This window comes from Octodon degus, unplaced genomic scaffold (genome assembly GCF_000260255.1).
Source record: "Octodon degus isolate 3935 unplaced genomic scaffold, OctDeg1.0 scaffold00014, whole genome shotgun sequence".
In the NCBI taxonomy this organism is placed as follows: domain Eukaryota; kingdom Metazoa; phylum Chordata; class Mammalia; order Rodentia; family Octodontidae; genus Octodon; species Octodon degus.
Genome location: NW_004524590.1, coordinates 2627499 through 2643598, shown reverse-complemented (window position 1 = coordinate 2643598; position 16100 = coordinate 2627499). Strand labels below are relative to the sequence as shown.

The window sequence follows — 16100 nt, the reverse complement described above, 5'->3', positions numbered from 1 at the left end:
CCCTGTCTTCTTTACCAGTGTCTCAAAACTTGCATAACCTTCCTTTGAACTCCAGCCTTGTTTCTGATTTCTTCCCCTTCTAGTGATCTATTTTTCCCCCCTGAGCCCTTTTTAAATTGTTTCCACTGAGGGTAAAATCTGCATACAAGGGCTTATTTACTGTATATAATTTTCTGGTTCATTTAGATTTTGTTATATAACCACAGAGCTAGTTCATGTGGTTAAAGGTGGCAAACTAATAGTTAGCACAGTTTGTCATTTCCTAGGCTGTGCTTAATGCTACTGTTATTGCTGATTGCACTGTTTTAGCCAAGGTGACATAATAGCTCTAATCAGTTTTTAATCCTGGTATTCTAAGACTAAAATTGCCTAACATTAAAAAAACAAAAATACTGGAAGTCAGTGCCAAAGAACGAGAGGTGGGGCCTAGTAGGCAGCAACTTCTCATTCCCAGGAAACTGAAGAGGTAGGATTTTGCAACAGACTCAAAACCCAAAAGCCAGCTAAATCTGGAAGACATCTCCTAAGGGTTCTAAACACTAGCAGTGCACCGGGGATAGAGCTCAGTGGTACGGTGCTTGCCTAGCATGCACAAGGCCTGGAGCTTAATCTCCGCTACCACAAAAAAATTAAAAATTAAAATACACATTAGCAGTAAAGTTACTTGTCATAAGCAATTTACAAGCATCAATCTTGGAATTAAAGTTTAAAAAAAAGAAATAAAATAAGAAAATAACGTAAGCAAGATTCAACCCCAGACTTACAGCTCATCAAAGACAACCTGAGGAACCAAGTGGTGGAACAATCTGAAAGCCACCCACGCAGACTCTCTCTGAAGGAGTAACAGTGGAAATAACAAGGCAGGTAAGTGAGACTCTAGCAAAAAGGCAACAGAAATAACTTCTCAGATAGACGGCGACCATGATGAAAAGCACGCATGGTGACTCAAGAGTAGGTACAGACCCAAAATAGATCTTAGGAAAATGATGACAACCATGAACAGCCAACCTAGGAAAGAAGTGGAAACAAATTCAGATATCCAGGAGATTAAGTACTCCACCGAAGGCATAGGTAACAGAACAAGCCAGGCTGAGGACAGAATATCAGCTACAGAAGACAGGATTTAGGGTTAGGGATCATAAAAGAAAGATTTCTTAAAAACACCAAGAGACCATGTCCTAGTTACTTTTCTCTTGTTGCTGAGACAAAACACTCAGCACTCCAAATTAAGGAAGGGAAAGTTTATTTAGCTCACGGTCTGTGGAGGTGTCAGGCTACCATTAGCTGGCTCCAAGGCCATGTGGTGTGGTGAGGGGCACCAGCTCATGGTGGCAACAGACAGCAAAAGCAGCAGAAGCAGAATGGAGGGAGAGCAAGCCTCCATCCCTTCCTCCTACTGTGTGCAGGCTCCCCACACACGCCATCCCGTGCCTTCCTTCCTCTTGCGCAGGCTCACAACATCCACAAAGTGGGGACCCAGGACCCCTGCTGAATCAGTTAAACTTCTCAGCTTCTCAATTCTCAAGTTGACCCAGTGTATCAACATTACAGACCATGAAAATTCAGCCCAACAGCTGTTAGATGATGCACAGAGAAATAACATATGATGATTGGAGTCAATGGAAAAGGAGAAGAAAGCACAAATGACATAATCTTAGAAAATTTGTCAAGCAGGAAAAATAATTTGACACGCACTTGAGTGAGGCATATAAACTTCCACTTCACTATGCTAAAAAAAAAAATATTCTAGATCAAGGTACATAATAGTCAAGATTCCAGAAATTTACTTTTTTTTTTTTTTTTTTTTTTTTGTAGGAACCAGGTATTGAACTCAGGCCTTTGCGCTTGCCAGGCAAGCACTTATTCTATTGAGCCAACTCCCTGCCCCACTCCAGAAATACTGAACAGAATATTAAAAGTTGTTGGAGAAAAGAAACAAATTACCTATATAGGAAAGTCCACTGGAATCACAGCTGACTTCTCATCACAAACCTTCAAGTCAAGGAGAGCTTGCAAATATTTCAAGTCCTAAAAAGAAAACAACGTCCAACCCAGATTGATATACCCTGAAAAACTATCTTTCAAAGCTGGGCATAGTGGCACATACTTGTAATCCCAGCACTCAGGAGGTTGAGACAGGAGGATCATTGTGAGTCTGAGACCAGCCTGGGCTACAAAGTGAGCTCAAGGCCAATCTGAACTGCATAGTTAAAACCTGTCTCAAAAAGACAAAAAAAAAAAAAAAAATTAACTCTTTCAAAACTGCTGAAAAAATAAGATACTTCTATGACAAACAACACATGAGGAAATTTATGAACATCAAACCAGCACACCAAAACGTTCTGAAAAAACATTCTAGGAAGTGACGACAAGGTCTACAACTCCATGAACTCCAACAGAATCAATCCATGAGGTAAGGCAAGCAATGAAACAGAGGGGAATAAGAAGGAATCTACAACAAGAAAACAACATGACAAAAGAAGTCCATACATGTCAGTTACAACCATCAATGTTAGTGGTCCAAACTCACCAATCAAAATAAAACAAAACAAAACCTGGCAGAATGAATCATGAACCAAATCCACAGGGCCAGGGATATAGCTTCGTGGCTCAGCACCTGCCTGGCAAGCTGACATCCCGAGTTTGGTTCCTGGTAAACTCCTCTAAAAAGCAGCAAGATCCAACAAAGTACTGCAAACAGGAAACACATTTAATTGAAAAAGAAATGCACAGACTGAGAGTGAAATGGTGGAAAACAATAGTCCATGTAACCAAAACCCTTACAAAGGAAGCGGGAGCTATTCTATTTGGAGACAAAGTGGGTTTCCAGCCAAGACTGATGAAGAGAGATACGGAATGTCACTACATCCTTGTAAAGTGAACAATCCAAGAGGAAGAGATAAAAATCAAATATATATGCACCAGGTACCAGAACACCCAACAATATAAAACAAATATTAACAGACATGAAAAACCAAATAAGCACTGATACCAATGTAATGAGGGACCTCAATATCTCGCAGATAGATCAACTCGACAAAAAAATCAAATATCAGAACTGAGTCAAACTTTTGAACAAATGGACTTAGTAGATGTCTACAGACGGTTCAATCCAATATCAGAATATACATTCTTTTCAAATGAATACTGGACAGTCTCCAAAACAGACCACATGATTAAGTAAATACAAAAGAACTGAAGCCCCATGCATGTTATCAGACCATAGTGCGATGAAATTACAAATAAGAAGCAAAAGATGGGGCTGGTGAGATGGCTCAGTGGTCTAAAGCACCTACTTAGAACAAGCTTAGCAAAGCACAGGGACCGCGGTTCAATCCCCCAGCACCACATGCCAGCCAGCCCCGCCCCCTGGTGGGCTGAGCTGGCCACACACACACAAATAAATAAAAAAAAAGAAGCAAAAGAAACCACAAGAACTTTATAAGCATATGGAAATTAAATAACACCCTCATGAACAACCAACGGGTCACAGGTGAAATTAAAGAAAAAAATAGTCTACAATTAAACAGTAACACTGATACAACATAATGGAACTTATAGGACACAATGAAAACAGTCCCATAAGGGAAATTTATAGCGGTGATTATCCACATCAGGAAAACAGAATGAGCTTAAATAAACACCCTAATGTTGAAGCTCAAGCTTCTACAAAAAGAGGAAAGCTTGTACAAGGGAAGAAGTTATAAAGATCAGAGCAGACATTAGTGCAATGGCAGTAAGAAAGCACTTCCAGGTATCAATGATTCAAAGAGTTGGGTCTTTGACAGATTAAAGAAAATTGATGAACTTTAGCCAACCTTATCAAAAAAAAGAAAACTCAAATCCAAGCAATTAGAAAAGAAAAAGGTAAAATCACAACAGATCCTGCAGAAATCCAGAAGAACACCAATACCTCCTTCAAGAACTTACGTTCTAATAAGATGGAAAACACAGAGGAAATGGACAGTTCCTAGGAAAAATGAATTACAAAAACCGAATCAAGAAAATATAAAAGTTCTAAATAATCCAATATCAGTCAATGAAATTCAAGATGTAAATTAAAAACCTACTACCAGCAAAGAAAACTCTAGGCCTTCACAGATTCACTGCTGAATTCTACAAGACATTTAGAGAATACCTAATAGCACTACTTCTCAAACTCTTTCATGAAATTAAAAGTGAAACAATAGTCCCAATTCATTCCTGGAAGAAAATATTACTCTCATACCAAAACCAGAGAAGGATTCAACCAAAAAAAGAGAACTACAGGCCTGTCTCCCTAATGAACACATTTTTAAAAAACTCCTCAGTAAGCTACTAGCAAACAGAATGCAGCAAATCAAGAAAATCACACACCATGACCATGTATATATAAAAATGCACCAATAAAATAAAAATATATAAAGAAAGAAAATCATTAAGCAGCTGACCACCCTTAGACACTGGGCTTAATAATAGTATCTACCATGAATCTGGTCTTTACTCTGTGACAAATGTACCTCCTACATGCTTCTGTAAAGATGAAAAGACTTCAGAATGGAGAGAACCGAAGATGACAGAGTGACCTTTCACAGGGATGTGGCTGTTTTCTAGGGGCTGTCTGATGCCACAGGAGCACACACCTTCCACTGCCTTTAGCTGGGCTGCTGTCCATATAGTGAAAAAATGTTCATCGCAACACCAGTGGGTTTTGTCCAGTGAAGAACACATTTGACGGGCCAGGGATATAGCTCAGCTGAATAAGCGCCTGCCTGGCAAACGCAAGATCCAGAGTTCGATCCCAGGTACCCCCCCCCCACACACACACACATTGAACTGACTCCTTTTTCAGTCATACCTCTTTACAATATTTGACATACATTTATTTATATTTATGTCTATATTTATGAAAGTTATGATTGCACCTTTTTGAAAATCACCCCTCGGCAAGTTAGAGCTCCCACAGTAAGACCCAGAAGACTCTGCAGGGCCGGGTAAGCAGCATTTCTGCCAAAAGGCACCTCATGACCACTGGAGAGAAGAATTTCATCTCTTGGACTTTCAAGAGAATTCTAAGTAGCAGTAGAACTTTCACTCTTGTTTTTTTCAATTTATTCCTCCAATCTTCTCTGAATTTGTGTTTATATTTTATTTCTGGTCCATGTATGACTGATAAACTATTCTCCATTCTTGGGAACAATGACTGGCAATCTAATTTTATAATCTGGCCATTTGGTAATCTAAGTGAAAGACAACAGACACAGCAGTCCTTAGTCCTTATTTGTTGCACTCAAGTAGGTCAAGATTTGGTGCCCACTCAAGAAACAGCGCTCGAGACCTGCGGCTGGGAAAACCTTGGGTTTTGTGTTTCATGTTTGCTTCGGCCTCAGCTGCACTGGCTGGGCTGAAGGCGCAGCCTCCCTCTGCCTCTGCGATCCAGACATCTGTGGGTCTGCAGTGAGAAAGGCATGACCACCTGGCGTGTGAGTGGAAAATATACCAATGAATTAGATTATTACATTTCTTAAGTTTGGATTAGTTTATGAGAGTCTAACTTCTCACACTTCAAGGGTGCTGGTTTTGAAGCAAAATGGTTTCATACAAAATCAGTTCACCAAGAAATATTTTTATAAACTGAAATTCACTTAAATAAGAAAAATCTTGGGCTGGTGAGATGGCTCAGTGGTCTAAAGCACCTACTTAGAACAAACTAAGCCAAGCAAAGCACAGGGACCACGGTTCAATCCCCCAGCACCACATGCCAGCCAGCCCCGCCCCCTGGTGGGCTGAGCTGGCCACACACACACACAAAATAAATAAATAAATAAATAAATAAATAAATAAATAAATAAATTTAAAAAAAAAAAAGAAAGAAAAATCTCTGGCAAAGTAGACTAGCTTAACAATTTTGGTTTTAAAAGGGATTATCTGGGCTGGGTAGATAGCTCCATGGCCAAGGGCCTGCCTTGCAAGCGCAAGGTCCCAAGTTCAATCCCAGTACCTCATGCAGTGCCAGCCCCAGAGCCCCAGGGGAGCAGCGCCGGCCCAGAACCATGCGTGGTGGCGCACGCCTGCAATCCTAGCACTGGGGAAACTGAGACAGGAGGACCACTACAAGTCCGAGCTGCATAGCAAGACCCTGTACCAAAAACCAAAAATTTTAAAAAGTTGAAAAGAGGGATTTTCTGAAGGTATGTAACTCAGGGTGAGAGTGCTCCAATGATAACGTAAACCCGGTGTTACTGTGGGCAGCGGGAGACAGGCTCCCTGGGCAGCCGCTCAGCTCGCAGTTCAGGTGGGCCTTGAGCCCTCCAAGGAACACAAGCGGACAGCCAAGTGCTGCGACCACAGGGGGGCGCCGCCGTGCCCAGTGGGTGGCGCTTTGTGTAGAATCATTATTCAGACAAAATTAGCAACCTGTTCTGTCACTTACCAGGTTAAGTACACTTCTAAGATCTTTACCTAGCAAAACCGTATGTGAAATAAATCTCATTAATGGAATCATTGAATACCTAGCTAAATTTCTACGTAATGCAACGTTAAAACACAGATTACTGGGGCTGGGGAGATGGCTCAGTAGGATAAGCGCTTGACTGGCAAACGCAAGGATCTGAGTTCAATCCCCGGTTCCGCTAAAAAAAAATAAAACAAAAAAAAAACAAAAACAAAAAAAAACCAGATTACTAGGGCTGGGGATACACCGCGGCAGCATAAGCACCTGCTTGGCAAGCACAGGCCCTGAGTTCAATCCCTGGGACAAAAAAAAAAAAAAAAAAAAAATTGATTGCAAAGAGTAACTTTAAACTCGTCCAGTTTTGCTTCTTATTTGTATACGCTATTGCTACGTGGGGGTCCTGTTCCTAAGTGCATCTCCGCCTGCCACCTTAGTGGGAGGCACGTGTGGCTGTGAAGATCCACACGTGTGTGTGTGTGTGTGTGTGTGTGTGTGTGCTCAGATGCCCCGCCAGGCTGCACACACGCACGTGCGTCCCAGTTTGCTGCCCACCTCCCCAGTGCTTCCCGTGAAAAGAAAGTTGTTTATTTTAGACAAAAGTTATCATTAGCACAAGCAGCTGGTGGTGTACACAGAACAACAGAAGCCAAAGATAAGACTGGGTTTTTGTTTTATATGGCAAGAGTAGCTCTGATCCAGAGTACCAAACTGCGGCGAAGTAGGGTGAAGTTCATTGGCCTTGACGTGGGACACTTTGGTCTCCGAAGAAAACCACGACCGAGGCTAGAGTGTGGGACGCTCGCTCGCCCTGCCTGCACCGCGGGAGAGGTCCGCGTTCACCTCCACGAGCGCGCCCGACGGCCGCCTCCGAGCTCTGCCGGAGAAGCGTCCGGGCCCGCGGCTGATTATGCCACGCCCTTCATTATTTAAATCAAAATACGCACAAACCCTCCCTTGTGAAAATGATCAATACAGTGTTTGAACATCATGTCACCTATGTTCAGCATTTTAAAAATTATTACTACAAGGGTGAGCAAAGCTTTGTCTCTTAGGCAGCCACGGTATCCTAAGAACCAAGTGTCCTCATCTTCTTTGATTTTTCTTTCCTGAGATCATATCTTGAATACAGAAACAGCAAAATAAAACTTTTTAATCTTTGAAATATTCCTGGAAACTTCCTAGGGGTCCCCCGCAAATTCACAAAGATCTGCTGTTACCCCTTATGAAATAAGAGAAAGCTCAACGCTGGAAGTAATTACATTTATTGTTCCTTTATCGGGGCATCCTGGGAGATGCTGTCACATCCGAAGAGAGGCTCAGCCTCCCCTCACTTGAGCTTGCGTCAGGAAAATGCCATTCACGTAAACACATCAGACCTCGCCGGCTTTACGAGATCCTGAAGGACCGCCAGGGCCACTGCTGTCTGTTTTACCCTTAAGGATAAAAATACCTGATCAAAATCGTGTGAAATAGTCATTGCTCAATGGAGAATTTTAGCCTCCTCCACTTTTGCATTATTGCCTACTGTCATAAATGAACCACAGCGCTTGGCCTCCGTGCAGTTCCCCCACTGCTCTGCCGAGTGTCTGCAAGCCTGCTGCGAGCAGCTCTGGGCAAAGTGTCTCAGCAAAGAAGGCCAGCCCAGGCGTCCTGCCAGCGGCTGCGGGCACGCTGGCGGCAGAGCCCAGAGTCCAGGCCTCTCTGCTCCAGCAGAGCTTCGGAAAGTAGACCACAGACCGAGATTCCGCAAGGGGGAATCCATCACGCAGAATTGAGTGAGCCCACTTTATTGTTGCGATATTTCGAAGTATTGTAAATGTCGCTTTAGCATTCTTTCTTTTGCAGACCTAATATTAAACCCTTTTTCTTCCTCCTTAAACTACAATTTAAGATTTTGTTTTTTGTCAATGGAAACATTTTTCAATAATATCTAATTCTCACTGGTCTCCCACAGTTCAAAAGCTCACTTAGTCTCCTTAACGTTTCTTGCAAATACAGTTGTTTTCACGAGTTCAGTGTGACTCTGGCCTCCTTTCTCTGGCATAGAATTGTGCTGTGCTGTGAAGGTCATATTAGAGATGGCAAGTCCGGTATTACTCTCAGTGAACAGGTGAAAGAAGCTGCTCTGCATAGAGAATCACCCCCACGAGCCCCAGGAGAACAGCGCTCTCAGTCCCTGACTGGGAGCACCCCACTGCAGGCCAAGAGTGGCACCCAGTTTGGGGGAACTCTGAGAAGCAAGAAAATCACCCAAAATAACCAGGAAGGGAGACCTGCAGCGACAGTTCCCTGGCCTCTGCTTTCCAGCATCCGCGGCCCACGCTGAGGGGCTGAAGAACAGCTCAGTGGGAGAGCTCTTGGCTGCCGCCCGAGGCCCTGGGCTCTATCCCCAGACCCAAGAGAAAATAAAACTGGAAGATTGTTTTTTGAATTAAGATATATGCTGAGTCAACCGAAGTGAAACCTCCAGCTTAACTGGGACAGCTTGATGACTGGGTGAGACCCTGTCTCAAAATAGGAAACATTTTTAAAAGGCTAAGGATGTAGCTCGGTGCTAAGGCCCTGGGTTCAACTCCCAGCACTGCAAAAAATAAATTCAAAAACTACAAACTGATCATGAAGGGCTAAGGCCAAAACATTGGCTGTCCTTGTGGCCCTTCTTTTTCTCTAATTTTTGATCTGTAAACTTTAGTTGTTAACCATCCGGAAGAGAAGCTTAATGATATTATTATCCTGTAACAGAGGCAGTTGAGCTTAACCTCACTATCTGTCTGAATATCAATCTCCTCAGACATAACATGGAACTGCTATTTTCCAACAACTATGGATAATCTAAACTTTAAATCCCTATAGAATGTAAAAAAAAAAAAAAACCAATTACACATTTTTACATAGAAATGTAGAAATCAAACCATATACAACACTGTAGCAGGACAACCCTATGAGCTTCTCTAACAGCAATGGAACACCCATCTCTGACAAAGCAAAACAAAAAGGGGGATACAAATGAAGGATCATTTTGTAGTGAAAACAAACAAACAAACAAAAATATATATACATATACAAAATAGGATATACAGCTACTTTCTCTTAGTTCAATGAGGTTTGTATTAATATTGTTTAGACAGGGTATCATGTCTGCATCTTGTCCTCTGAATTAACTACTACGAAGACAACAATATGCAATGTATTCATTATTGTAACTATCCTACTAACCTGTTTTGAAACTGTTTCATTGCTATTGTTTTGCTCATTAAAATGAATAAAAATATAAAAATGAAATAAAACCTACAATCTGGCCTGCAACATTTTTGACTCACAAAACAAGCCTGAGTCAAGTATTACCACCACTGTGTAAGTCAAAGCCTAGGCCAAGGCAAACCGCACACGAGGTCTAGACACCTTTCGCTCAGAGCCCAGCCCTAGATTCCCAACACCTGCTACAAGGGGCCAAACACAACCCAAGAATCTGCCTGGCTCTGGCCCTGGGCCGCCGGCTATCTGGGATTCTCTCCCTTACTCCCAGTCAAATGGCTCCTTGTCTCTTCTACTTATTGTGAAGATTTCAGTTCGTACTATCTTCAGGCCCCGCTATCTCCAACAAGCTTTGCTGAGCAGGAGTCCGGGGGCGTGTTTCATCCGTCAGCGTCTGCCAAGCCCTCTCTTCTCTACAGCAGAGCCCTCTCTGGTCTGTCAGCTCCAATATGGAGTCGATCCCTTCCCATGATTCCTCAGGGCTACATGAGCACACTCAAGACGAGTGGTGAAAACCAGGACTTTTTTCAGCCCCACACAGACCTGGTTCAAACTGAGTACCTGTCCTCAGTGTCCTACACACTTACAGTGTTTATGGCCAAGATACCTGTTGCCACGGCAGGTCCTTCTCCAGGTAGGTACCGCCCTCTCCTCAGAGCTCCAATGCCCTGAAGATGCTCCTCACACCCACATCCACCTTCCTGTCCATCTCCCAAAAACAGAGGCAGGATCATGCAGTGACTCGGCCCCAGATTCCCACCCAGGCCATGCTTGGTGGGACCCTCTTCCAGAACCAAATGTGCTCTTTAAGGGTTTTATTTCCCCTCAATGGATGAAACTTTACTTCCACTAGAGACCTGGGTGTTTTGCTTCGTCTTCACCAGTCTATGCCCATGCTAAATGGTAAGCAACTTTCAACAGATATTTTTTTCCTATGGCCTCAAGACAGCCAAATAACTCTGCCACCACAGGCTCAAGAGGTTTCCCAAACAGGACTTCTACAAAGTGCTGAGCAGCCGCGTGCATTCTTTTGTTAGAATAAGGACATACACATGCGTGTATGACAGGCACGCTGCACTGCGTAGAAAACTACATGTTCGTGAGGATGGGCGCTTTTTGTTGGTTCAGTTTATGACGGACACACATTATCCTTGCTGTGGGATTTTGTGGTCTCATAAAATTCTTGCAAACAAAATAGGAAGATGAGCAGATTGCAGGAAAACCAAGCAGAATCAAAACTGGGAAAAGAACCATCCCACAAGTATCAGAGTGAGAACAAGTGTACCGCAGGCTCTGCTGGCAGACTGGAGCAATTTTATTACAACATATCCTGTCATCCAAACTCCAGGCTTAAAGACAGCTTTCAACAGGCTGCAGGAGGCCTAGAGGCAGATTCCAAGGGGAGTAGTGGCATCTCTGGTAGGTGGCTCTGTCTGCCCTGGCTCCCTCTGGGTGACAGCCAAGCCTGCAGTAGGTCAAGGGCTGAAAGGGAGCCTGTCCTGGCCAGCTCAAGGAGGATTCCCTTCCATCCAAACAAGCAAAATTGAAAGCAAACTTCATGGGGTGAGTGCAGGGGACTGTGGCTTCCATTTTTATTTTCCTTTTTTATGGGGGGGGGCAGAACTGGGGATTGAATTTAGGCCCTTGTGCTTGCCAGGGAAGCGCTTATTCTACTGAGCCATCAGCAAATGCCCTATGACTTCTACACTGAGCAGTGGGCAGACTGCGGCAGGAGCCAGCGACAGCAGGGTCCCGCGCCCTGAGCTGCCCTGGAGCTGGGCTGGCCCTACTCCAGGCAGCTGCCCAGGGAGCTAGCATGGGCACCTCCACCCTGCTACTCACTCAGTGAGGCAGGCAACACTGACAGGTGACGCGGGAAGACCTCTGGGCACTCGGTCTGACAGAGGAGCTAGGTCAGCCGGGAGAAAAAGGGTGCTGCTGAGGGTATGTGGCCACAGCGTGGCGGAGCAGCCACACACAGGAAGAGGCCACAGGTAACGTGGCTATTACAGGACAGGCCCTTCTGGGCAGGGAAGGGGAGGAAACGGGAGCGGCCAGAGCTCACAGAGCCCCGTGTGGGGATCCGGGCTTGGGTGGAAAGGCAGACTGCTGGAGGCGCAAACACAGGGGCAATGGGGAGACCCGGCTCAGGGAAACCTCCCTGGCAGCCGTGTCCACTCCGCAGGTGGGCTGGCAGGAGACCCAAGGGACGCTGGACTCGCCGTGGGTACAGGAGGAAATGGACAGTGAGAACCGCACAGGGGGGGCCGCAGGGCTGCAGGAGGCCAAAGTGAGGACCTGGCGACCACACGGGGGCAGTCAGGAAGGCCGCAAGGAAGACCCCCAGTGTGGGGCTGGACGCCCCATCCCCCACCTCAGCGCTCACTCTGCGCCCTCGGTGTGCAGCTCTGTACGTACCTGCAGGTCACAAGAAGGCTGCTGCTGCTATAGCCCTCCCTCATGCCAGGCCGAAGAAGGCGAAGCTACACTCGGCAAAGCTTGGATTATTTTCAAATCTATGAAGGGACGCCCCCGCCCCCCGGGCTCAGGAGCCAGGAAGGAGCCGTCACGCTACTCATGCCGTGAAGCAAGTCGGGATAGTGAAAGACGTTAGTGGAGCACCAAGTCAGAGCTCTGCTGCGAGGAGATGGAGACGCCTGCCGCTGCCCCGGTGCAGCGTCCACCCGGAAGGGGAGGCGAAGACACCCCGCCGGACAAGCCCTCTCAGAGGCACCCGCGTGCAAGGGGCCGTGGACGCGAGGGAGGGCACTGTCCTGGGCCTGGAGCTGGGCTCACCTGCTTTCAATCTGTTGCAGGTTGGTATAAAGATGCGCTCCTTCCGCCTGCAAGTCCAGGCTGGCTCGGGGGCCCATGAGCACAACTCCCTAGGTCCCTCGAAGGCCAGGCCACTGCTGTGTGTCATCGGCCACTAGAGCAGCCCCCAGAGCCAAGGCTGAGCCCAGTGGAAGCCACACGGTGGGACAAAGCCAGCAGGCCAGGCTCAATCCTGACCCACGCACTGCGGGGCCCTGGCAGACTCAGGCGTCTGGCAGCCAGGGGCCTAGCACTCAGACCCAGTTCCCCAAATTCCCAAGCAGCTCCCCACGCTCCCTAGGCCCCAAGGACTTCATCTGTGGAGCGGGGTCCTGGACACCTGCCTCATGGCCACCCGGACACAGCAGCCCTCAGGCGCACAGGCAGGCCCCCGCCGAGCACTGCGCAGACTCCAGCTGGCCAGTAACCGACCGCACCGCTGGCAGCTGGGTACCACGGCCTCAGACGGACATCAGAGACGAAACTGACACACTGACATCTTTTGGAGCGTCTCTGCCAGATCTTTCGTTTCATTTTGTTTTGAACACTAAGGTTTATTTTCAAACAGCACACAGATAGTCTGCGGGGCGGGGCCAGGCTGGGCTGGCGAGTGGGCCCACGTGCTGCAGCTGCCAGGAAAACGGGGCCCTTGCCCTGCCGGCGGGGGCCGGAGCTTCAGGCAAGCACAGCGGTGGCTTGGGGGCCCCAGCCCGCCCTGCGGCCAGGCACACATGCGGGTGGGAGGGGACGCCAGGAACTCAACTAGGGGACACAGCAGCTCCAGGTACACTGGTGAACTCCACCGGGTGGGCCGGACCCGGCTCTTCGGAGAACAACCTAGTATTGGGAGGACACCTTTCGGCTCAGGTCTCTCCTCTCTCAGTTTCCCTTTGCTTTTTAAAAGTTGTAAAAACAAACAAACAAACAAAAAAAAAAAAAAAAAAAAAAACCAGAAAAGAAACACATTTTTCAGGAAAAGACGTTCAGGTGCCCCGAGGCGGCAGAGGCTCCGCTGTCACGGCACGCGTTCCGTGAAGTTCTCGGGGAAGACGCCCCGACACTTCTCCAGCTCCTTGTGCTGGTTCCAGTCGCTCTCCTTCACCCCCATGAGCCAGCCTTCATCCTGCAGCAGGAGGGGCGCCCCGTCACACCAGGGTCGGGCTCTGGCGAGGCGGGCCCTGCTCCTTCCTTCCTCCTCCTCCAGGCAGAGCACCCGCCTCCACCCAAGCCCACACCCCACCTGGGAGAGTGACCTCGATCTGGGAAGGAGCCTGGCTACTGCCCTGGCCTGACCCATGTCTGAGTGACCCCTTCACTCCAGGCCACGGGCTTCCGGCCATCTAGAACCCTCTGAGAAGGACATCAGCTGTCCTTCTAGGTCTCCTACTTGTAGAAACTATCACAAAGCTCTGCAGGCACCATGTAAAGCTTCCAGAGCAGCGACACAAACCTCTCAGAGCCTGCAATGAGACAAACAGCCCGCTGCAGCACACGGCCACAGACCGTGTACCCACCCAACCAGGTGCCCACCTCCCAGGGCCCCGCTCCTCCTGGCCTCAACCTGGACTGTGGTGGCACTACGCCTGCTGTGGCTGGCCACCACTGCCTCTGCAGCCAGGCTGTGCCTGGGCACTAGCTGGACCTACACCTGCCTCTGCCTCGCCACAGATCCTGTCTCTGCCCTTCCTGAGCTCTTCTAGCCAGCTCTGGACAACTGCCCACCACACAAGCTGGGGACAGAGCTCTTAAAAGACCACCCAAGCCCACAGGGCAGCCAGTGCAGATTCAGGGCTGGCAAGAAGCAGTGGACTCAGCCTGGCCTGGGATTTCTTGTGAGCAGACCCCCACCGCTGTGCCCTCCAGTCCCGACCCAGGGTCCCCCACTTGGGATGGCCTCAACCCTCAGCTATCTTGACAATTCAGTCATTCAGACAGGACAATGACAATGGCCCGACCAGGCTCCAGCGCAGGGCTGAACTGAGAACAAAGCCCAGGGCTCCGGTGGGCACCACCGACAACCCATGAGGGCCAGTTGACACCAACAGCGAGGTGTGGGCCACCTGGGCAGAGCAGTGGCCGAAAGCCCAGACCTGGGACCAGCCAGGTTGAGCCAGGGCCCCTCCCTTGTGCATTAATTTTTCTCTAGTACTTACTGACCGCACCCTGGGCCTTCCCACCGTGCTGTTTCATGGATCCCACATTTTGAGATAAGGTCTCACTAAATCACTAAACTTGCCAGGCTTAGCTGAAATTGCAATCCTCCCGCCAGGCCCAAAGTTCCAGGATAATCCCAGGCTTGGAACATCCCTTGGACAGAAACTAACACGCAAGCTACAGCAGGAGGGTCTGGCAGGCACCTGGGCTAAGACTTGGCTAGGTACACAGCTGGGAGGCCAGGGACTGTGTGCACAGCTGGGGGGCCTGGCTGTGTGCGGAGCCTGTGAGGCACAGGGCCCATGGGGGCCATGGAGGGGCTGGAGGGAAGAGAAGGACCAGACAGCCCCAGTAGGGCGGCCTGTGCTGCCCCCTGCCGGCCGCCCTGGCGCACTGCACGGGCAACGGAGGAACCCAGCCGGCCGCACACCTGCTCCTCCGGGTTCTGGAAGGGGATCACAAGGACCACGTCGCCGGCCTTGAGCTGCAGCTCGTCCGTGTCGGTGGCCGTGTAGTCGTGCTGGGCCTGCACCTGCAGGGGTGTCGGGCCGCGTCAAGGCCTGGGGTGCCCAGCCCAGCCCCGAGGAGCTCCCTGTGGGAGAGCAGGTACCCTGGCTGGAACTCACCTTGAACATGAAGCCGGGAGGCAGGTCCAGGCGCCCGGCCCCAGCGCCGCCCTCCACGGTGCCATTCACAGTCGCTGAGAAGGTCTCCACCACCACGGCCGGGAGAGAGCTCTGGGGACAGGGGACGGGTCAGCAGGGCTAGGCCTCGAGGGCCGGCCCTCGGCTCGGGGAGGGAAGGCTGTCTGCCTGGGCCCGTGCTCCACCGAACGCAGCCGGGCGCACAGGGACCGCAGGCGACAGGCAGGCATCGGGACTCAAGGATGGGGCTTTGGTCCCTGCTGTCTTACGGAGGCTGCTTCACTTGCCGCCGTCTCCCCAGGCTCCTGGGCTCCAGCCGCAGGTTGGGTCCCACCCGCCACCTCTGAGGCCTCTGCCGGCTGCAACATAAATGCCGGCAACGAGTCAGACACATGACCGAGACAGGGCCATAGGCCACAGGAGGTGCAGCCAGAGCAGGCAGTGTGTGGGCGACTGGACAGAAGGTGTGGCAGGTCCAGCAATACCCAATGATGCACCCAGCCCCGACCTGAGATGCCACTCCAACCTGCCTCACAGGCCCAGCTTCTAACCCAGGCCTCCTCCAAGCCCAGCCTCGCCCTGCCCCGCTGGGTGGGCCCTTGCAGGTCGACAAGGGCCTGCAGCACACGCCTGTGCCCTCACACATGGCCGGGGGGTGGGGGCTGGGGACAGCAAGGCCCAGCTCTGGATGCTGCCTTCTCCCCTGAGAACACTGCATGGTGAGGGGGGGTCCTTCTGGCCACTTCCATGCACTGGACCAGTTGCCCAACCTTTCTAGCCTCCACTCCCCATCTGTGAAA

The 16100-nt window shown here is 49.0% G+C and overlaps 1 protein-coding gene across 11 annotated transcripts in view; it reads right to left on the bottom strand.

Annotated features, from left to right (window-relative positions):
* Nucleotides 1-13025: 13025 nt before the first annotated feature.
* Nucleotides 13026-16100, bottom strand: part of Bin1 (bridging integrator 1) — a 46009-nt gene continuing 42934 nt past the window's right edge. For 8 of the 11 annotated variants that reach the window (XM_023709673.1, XM_004626328.2, XM_023709670.1 and 5 more), the window contains 4 exons: nt 15570-15659; nt 15283-15393; nt 15087-15188; nt 13026-13625 (listed from right to left, as the gene is read on the bottom strand). In XM_023709673.1, the coding sequence (XP_023565441.1) occupies nt 13518-13625; nt 15087-15188; nt 15283-15393; nt 15570-15659 (411 nt within the window). In that variant the 3' untranslated portion in view covers nt 13026-13517. The remainder of the gene's footprint in view (nt 13626-15086; nt 15189-15282; nt 15394-15569; nt 15660-16100) is intronic. The other 3 variants (XM_023709672.1, XM_004626334.2, XM_004626335.2) reach the window with 1 other exon arrangement.